The sequence below is a fragment of the Populus euphratica genome, unplaced genomic scaffold, assembly GCF_000495115.2.
Source record: "Populus euphratica unplaced genomic scaffold, PopEup_1.0 scaffold294.1, whole genome shotgun sequence".
NCBI classification, from domain to species: domain Eukaryota; kingdom Viridiplantae; phylum Streptophyta; class Magnoliopsida; order Malpighiales; family Salicaceae; genus Populus; species Populus euphratica.
In genome coordinates, this window is record NW_011500176.1 from 210,818 (window position 1) to 218,921 (window position 8,104).

The 8,104-nt window shown below is 31.7% G+C and overlaps 1 protein-coding gene across 3 annotated transcripts; it reads right to left on the minus strand.

The window, feature by feature from the left end:
• Positions 1-3,714: 3,714 nt before the first annotated feature.
• On the minus strand, positions 3,715-8,048 carry LOC105111444 (Tetratricopeptide repeat (TPR)-like superfamily protein). 3 transcript variants are annotated; one of them, XM_011006796.1, is made up of 4 exons: positions 7,790-8,048; positions 4,804-7,590; positions 4,255-4,422; positions 3,715-4,058 (listed from the first exon to the last, which is right to left on the minus strand). In XM_011006796.1, the coding sequence occupies exons 1-2, from the start codon at positions 7,806-7,808 to the stop codon at positions 4,913-4,915; spliced, it is 2,697 nt and encodes an 898-aa protein (XP_011005098.1). In that variant the 5' UTR covers positions 7,809-8,048; the 3' UTR covers positions 3,715-4,058; positions 4,255-4,422; positions 4,804-4,912. The 3 variants fall into 3 exon arrangements, with proteins under 3 accessions (XP_011005098.1, XP_011005096.1, XP_011005097.1); XM_011006794.1 differs by having other exon boundaries at positions 3,715-4,422; XM_011006795.1 differs by having other exon boundaries at positions 3,715-4,422; positions 4,750-7,590.
• Between the last annotated feature and the right edge of the window lie 56 nt (positions 8,049-8,104).

An 8,104-nucleotide genomic window follows, 5' to 3' on the forward strand; every position in this document is an offset into this window, starting at 1 on the left:
AATTTAATTTAATGTTTAATACTCTGTGTGTGTGTGTGTGTTGTGTCACTTTTTCTGCAAGCATTTTTTATTTTTTATTTTATTTTTCCAAACCTAGAGTGATGACACGCGCACACGAAGGTTTGCCTAAATTGACACTTGCACACCTTTAGCTCTCCGAATTATAATTACATCCCTAGAACATTAGCTGCTGCCGATTTGTTAGTTGATTGGAGTGAATGACAAGATGACGAAAATACCCCTGGAGGATGGCGAGTCATTCTCTCACGTGTCTCTTTCTTCTGTCTCGCTGTCACCATCAATTTTGGAAAATAAGAAATAATATCTCTCTCAATATATGGCACGATAATCAGAGAAAATAAGAGATTCAATTTTATCTTAATGTCACCTTAAAATTTCAGATTCCATGGTTTAATGGTAATTAAATGCTTGTTCATGTATTAATAAAGGTGAATATTTTTTATTTGATTTTTATAAAAAAATAATTAAATTAAAATTAAAACAATCAAAACCAAATTTAAACCGATTCAAATTTATCAATTTTGGTTCAATTTGGTTTTAAAATAAAAAATTAATTTAAATTAATTTGATTTATTTTTTTTTATTTGACTTGATTTTTAAAATTTTTGATTTAGGTTTAGTTTAGTTTTTTTTTTCAAGTTTCTAAAACCAAACATGTTTGACTTGATTTTTAAAATTTTTGGATTTAGGTTTAGTTTAGTTTTTTTTTTTTCAAGTTTCTAAAACCAAACATATCAATTTTTTAAAAAATTTTAATTGGTTTAATTAGTATTTTTTTAGGGTTTATTTTTTTAATTATTTTTTTTAAATTTTCTTAGTTTAACCAATTTTTTAATTTTTTATCCACTCCTACGTGTCAGACAGAAATCTTAGATTTCGTTAGGACAAGATCGCGGTACTCAAATTACACTACAAGAAGGGTTTTTACTGTTCCTTTGTCCTTTTTCTTTTCTTCCACAATTTTTTTTTTTGGCCCCTTAATTTTCTAGGCCTTCTGCAATTGTTTGTATTGGTCCCTTAATTTTTCTTTTAATTTCACCTTCCCGTTTGCATAGTTTAAAACTTGCCAATTGATTTCAGTTTGTGTGGTACATTATGTGTACGGTGTAAAAAAAATCCTGATGTTAGATTGGTGTGTAATTTTATTAAATGCGAATTAAATCTTTTAGTTCATAAAAATTAAAATAAAAAGCATCAGATTTAACATAGAAACAAGAAGCATTTTTTTCTTTTTACTATTCATGGACATGAAAGAGTACTATAACCCCTAAATTTTTTAATTTAAGTGTTTTGGGAGTTTCATGTTTTAATCATGATCTTCATTTGCCTTACAGTTCAATCACTTAAATTTGAGAGGAGAAAGGAAGTAATCAAAATCATAAGAGAGAATAGAGAAAATGGTTGAATGACCTCATTTCACGAGAAAATCGATCTTAGTGTTACTGGTTCCTATTGATGAGAATGGTGCAATTGAGTTGTTTTAGAGTTCCCATTAAGAAATAAATTTTTTTATTCAATTTAATTTTGTATTTCTAAATCATTTAGAGGTGTTTTAGGACTAAAAATTGATTTATTAAGCCTTTTAAGGTGTTCATAAGGTGAAAATAAGTTAAGATTTTGTTTCTTAGATAAAAATACCATGTCTCCAATGGCTGAAAATTAAGCTATTAGATAATGTGTAAAATGCCACTACAAATAACATATTTGCTTATTTTTTAAAATAAAAGAACAAAGTGTAAAGGAGTCAGGCACATGAGCCTGCCTTTATAGGCCAATGAACACAAGGTCTTGTTGGGTGGGCAAGGCGTGCGAGCCTAATCTTTTTGGGTTAGTCATTTGATCTCTTTCTATAATTTTTTTAAATTATTTTCTTTTTATAGTTTTATTTAAATATGCTATAAATAAAATACTTAAAATGATATTTAAATTATTATTAAATTTTATATTATTCTTTAATTAATATTATAGGTTTTTATGAGAATGTTAAAACTTTATCTTTAAATTATCGTATGCCTAACATGCAGATATATATATATATATATTCTTAATTTTTATTGTAAATTTTGTATATAAACCTTTTAAATTTAATATTCTCATATTTTTTTTTCATATAGTTGTATAAAGATGATTAATTAATAATTATTTTTTTATTTTTTATTTGAAACTTGTTTTCATGGTCATAATTAGTTTTTTCTTTTAAAAAAACAATGCTTTTCATAAAACATTGTTTTCATCAAAATAAAAAAGAAATGCATTAACATAAAAATTGGGTTTTTGATTAATTTTTTAGCTCAAATAGTTATCAAAAATTATTTTTTTCATGATTATTATTGCTTTTCATTTAATGAATTATGTTGCTGATAAAAACACTTGTTTTATTGTCAAAACATAATAAAATTTCATGAATTAAAAAAGATAATTTTAATTTAAGAAGTGCATTTCTCCATTATAATTTCATCTATTATATTTTTTAAGAACTTTTTTATTAATATGTAATTAAATAAAACATTAATTTAAAACCAGGTTGGGCCATGATTTATGTCAATCCAAGATATTTTATCTTTTAAAATTTAAAAATTATTAAGATAATATTGTCTTGAAAAGATTTTTAAAATCAAACTTAGTTTTGAACAATTTAATCGAGGTATATATCAAATTATCAAGTTGTTAAAGTTATTTCAAGTCAATTCTTATATATTTTAGACTCTGTTTGTTTCATGGAAAGTAGTTTTTTTTTAAAAATAAATTTTGAAAAAGTAAATTATTTTATAATAATTGACAGTGTAATGAAAAATAAGTTGAAAAATATTTTCCAGCGTTTAGTTATATCATAGAAAATAAAATGAAAAATAAATTATTAATATTTTATTTTTCTCAAGTTTATTAAAATAATAAGGAACAAATCTTACAAATTAAAAAGTTGAATGAGAATGAAATTTAAAAAATATAATTTTATAAATTATCTCAAATAAAATAAATAATAATCAAAATAATAAAGATCAAATATAAAATAAATAAAAGATGAAGAAATTAAAATAATAATAATAATAATTAATATTTCATAAATTATTTCAAAAAAATAAGTAACAATAAAAAAATAGGAATCAAATTTGATTGATAAAAATTTTCAATAAAAAAATAATAAGAAAAAAACAAATAAGAATTATAAAAATGATTACCAAAGTTAATATAAAAATTAAATTTTAAAAGATGAAATTAAAAAATAAATATTCAAAACAGAATATATATAACAATAAAAAATTTATAGATCAAATTTAATATAATCAGCAAATAATATAATATTTTAAAATTTTTCATAACTTTCAGAAAGTGTTTTTCATTTAAATTTTTCAAAAAAATATTTTTCTTAAAACTAAATTATTTTTTTTTATTTAAATTTTTTTTTATTGATCAATTCTTTTAATGATAAAAAATTACAAAAAAAATTAAAAAATAATTTTTCAAAAACTATTTTTGAAAAAACAAATACAACCTTAATAAAACTTAATATATTTTAGAGTGGAGCCAGCCAGCCAGCCAGCCAGGTTTCGTAACTAGTTGCAAGAAACCAAAAACGTATTCATCAGGTAACAAATCAGTTGTATAATGATCTGCTTAACAAGAAAGCTTAACCACACATATGCTAATGATCTGCTTCAAGTCAGTACATGAGAAAGACATAAATCGGACCACACCGCTTCACAAAAAGACAAGGAAGCTGAAACATGGACAAATCCGAACATTGAAAAGACAAAAACAACATTGCTTGCAGCCGAGGCTATCCTTCGTGGACAAAATGGCACTTCTTAATGCAAGCAAAGTTGACTGGCTGTGAGGAATTCGAGAGTAGCTAATTAATTAAAGAAAGTGCGAGCAACAAAAACTGTATTGAAGCATTATTAGTTGAAAAGTATCAAATCCCATACCGCTGCCATTCCAGTTAGCATAGATCTGCGTCTATAGCAGCTGAGGTTGCATGTTTGCTCTTGCCAAATTATAAAATGTAACTAACCATTCCTTGGACCCCTTGCCTTTCTCTAAGATTACAGTAAAAATATAACTAATTCAGAAAAAAAATTGGCCCATTACTTGTTCTACGTTGGCATTCAAGCTATTTATTTGAACTGAAACATGCCACCTCATAATTATGTGAGGATTGAAAAAACTTCGTGATGATGCAAGAAACATCCCTGTCGGAGGACAAATCCAAGAAGGAAACTCAGATAAATGTACCCCTTTCATCAGTGGATGAACAAAAATGAGCATCCTGCTTGTGCTGTCGGTTCTGGACACAATCTGATGTTGTTGATATTATCATGTATGATGTCAGCTGTGGGCATCAAATGTGTAACTTCGGCATCTGATACTTGCAACAATGCAGCATGAAGTCAATACAATTACCTGCAGAAAGAATTGCTTGTGAAAAACCAAGAATCGGTAAAACCGCATACTCAGCTCAGCAGCTAGACATTTTGATTAGTTTTTATCTTTGGTACTAATCCAGGGAAGATGAAATCAAGGGAACAGAACCAAGAAAAAAGAATATAGGAACACACAATACTATCCTTTACATTCCTTATAGTCTCCAATTATCACTAGGGAGAAAATGCATTTGGATGTCCAGAAAGAAGTATAATTATGCAAAGGTTTTTCCTTCCCAAACTGGTATTGCATAGAAAAGTTACATTTGCATTCAATTAATTTCAGAATTAACAGATAAGAACATACTGCTGCAAGGAGCAAGTGTGGCTCCGTTAAGGAAGTTAGGAAGTAAGGAATTACATGTAACTCATCCACCCAGTGAATTGATCACTGCTATGCCATCAAGCAGTTGCCAGGTTAGCCACAATAGCCTGTCCCTCGGAACCAAAAAAAAAACCACCTGATATTATTACCAAGATCTTGCAGCATGTTGAGATTTTGCTGTTTCCCTCAAAACAGCCCCCACTATCGCCGCCTGCTCAAGACATTCGGCCTTATGCAGTGCATCCAAAAGTGCAACACAAGTCTTGGTATGAATACTGCAACCCTTCAACCGAGTTTCCTCAAAAAGTTGATACGCGTCCAGTGCCCTATTTGCGATGCTCAGCCCTTCTATCATAGCATTATAACTAGCAGAATCAGGAATTCCCCCACTTGCCCTAAATCTCTCAAATAGATTACTTGCCTGTGCAACATTTCCAGACTTTGCAAGTCCAGAGATCATGGCAGTGTAGGTGATGGTATTGGGTTTTAACCCTTGCTTTTGCATCTCTTGCCAAAACACAAAGGCCTTGTTAAATTTCCTAACCTTACAGAGGCCATTTATGAGAATGCAATAAGTTATCTGATTCGGAGTGCATTTCAAGTCTTTCATGGACTGAAAGCAGACAAGGGCCTCATTAATTTCCTCGGCTTTCACCAATCCATCCAGCAAGCAATTCCATGTGTATACATTGGGCGTTAAACCTTTCTGCATCATTTCTTCCATAACTAGATATGCTTCATCAACTCTACCAACTTTTCCAAAACCATCAATAAGACTACTATAGATCACATGATTTAACTCTATGCCATTTGACTTTGCTTCCTCAAAGAGCATGTATGCTTCATCAAGTCTATCAATTTTAGCGAGGCCATCCACGACAGAACCATAGGTCACAACAGTTGGATGGTGGCCCATTGTCTTCATTTCCTCCAGTAGCTGATAAGCTTTGTTCACCTTACCTGACTTGCAGAACCCATCAATAACAGTGTTGTATGCACGGGTGTCCAAAACACAGCCTTGGTCCTTCATTGCATAATATAACTCGTAGGTTTCCCGTGCGAAACCAGCTTTCACAAGGCTATGGATTAGGATCGAATAGCTTCTTGTATCAGGAAGAAACCCTCGAGCCTTTATTTCCTCAAACAAAGCCCTGCCTTTCTCAGTTTCACCAGCCTTGAAAACACAATCCATGTAGGTATTCAAGAGCATGAGGTCAGGAGAACATCCACTACGCAGCATTTCTTTGTACATCTTGTGACCATCCTCCTTCCTGTCACACTTGAAGAAATTTCTGATGAGGGATGTATAAACAACAACATTTGGAATTTGATCAGCATCCAGCATCCGTTCATAAATCCTGTAAGCATCATCCACTCTACCTTGCTTGCCCAAACCATCTATAAGCGAACAGAATGTAGCACCATCTGGGGAGCAAACTTTATGATCCATTCCTTCAAATATTGAACAAGCTTCATCAAGCTTTTGAGCTTTACACAGCCTATCGATCATTATGTTTATGGTTCTGACATTAGGAAACAAGCCAGCCTCTTTCATGGCATCCCGAACCTTGAAAGCAGCCTCGACATTTCCAGCCTTGCAAAGCATGCCTATTATAATGTTATATGTTGGAAGATTGGGCATCGCATCTCTCTTCATCTCCTCAAAAATTCTTAATGCCTTGTCTGTCTTTCCCTTCTTCCCAAGGCAAGTAAGAATGCAATTATACGCAACCACACTTGGAATGCACCCTTTTGCCCTTTGCCTCTCAAGCAAACTGTATGCCTCGTCAAACTTTCCAGCTGATCCATAACCCATAATCATGGTATTGTAAGCATACGCACATGGAACTTGTCTGTTTTGCTCCATCTGCTCAAATATCTCCACAGCCTCATCAAGTCTGTTGGCTTTGCATAGAACACCCATCATACTTGTATAAGTCACATCATCAGGCACTAAACCATTTGCCTTCATCTCATGAAAAAATTTCCAAGCCATATCCACCTTTCCCACCTTACCAAAGCAGTCTATGCAAACATTATAAAGAACAACATCAGCATCAAAAGTGTTGCTCTTCATTTCATCCAGTAGGGAAAGAGCAGCATCAACACGACCCTCCCTGGAAAACACACGAATTAGAGTTGTAAGCAAATGCACATTCACTTCATAACCCAGCTCTTGCATTTGATGAAAAAGAGCAAGCATGCGATCAGATTCACCTATTTCAGACAAAGCACCAATCAAAGTTGTATAAGCAGAAAACGCTGGGCGAAATTTAAAATGCCTCATCATTTGCAGGAGATCAAAAGCTTCTATAAGCTTCCGTGATTTAACACAGCTCGCAACTAACTCCACGCAAGTGTAATTAGCAGGGCCAAATCCTGCAATACTCATCTCTCCCAGAATCTGCTCTAAGTAATCAAAATTCCTAGTTCTAACCATCACCATAAGAAGTGCATTATAAGCTTCCGGACTAAGTGGTTCCTCACTTTTCCTCTCGACCCAACGGAAATAATTCACTGCTTGATTAACATCTTTCAACCTCCGTAACACTCCAATAACCAACTCAGGTTGAGGCTTTTCATTAAACATTGACAAAGAATTCTCAAGCGCTGGTCCCCAAGAACCACTTTCCAAAACACGGCACACGTCATCTACTCTCTGTCTCACACCATCAAAATTCCTCGAGTTTTCTTGATTGACCCCTTCATTACAGAGATGAGATTTCCCACCCAAATCTGAAGGAGAACCATTAGAAAATGAAGCCAACTTCCTTGAATTGATTAAAATGTACCAACACTTTGAATTGTAGCTCAATACTATTCCTGCAGCACCAAAATGACAGTAAAAAAAGAAAAATAAAAGCATGAGATAACAATCCATTTTTGTAGCAAAATCTAAGAACAAGATAGGGTTCAAATTAAATACAAATATCTCATTTATGTAGAAAACTCCAAGAACAAGATAGAATTCAAATCAAATAAAAAATCCCCATTTTTGCAACCTTTCCATAGAAAACTTTACCAGGTTTCCTCAACAGCATCTTCACCTGTGTGCAATCGCTACGCTGTTTTATCTTGCAGATCAATCTTCATAACAATCCATGCTTCAAGGAGATAAATAAAAGTAAAAAATAAATTGACCCTAAGAGGTTTTAGGGTTTAAGAGAGTGTTTATCAATGCCAAAGAAACTAGGAACCTACAACAATAATTGAACTTAACTACAAATCAGTACCTCATCTTCCAAATCTATTCATATCCTCACAAAATGTACGGCCCAGTACCAGATTCTTTATATATATATATATATATATATATATATATATATATAGAGAGAGA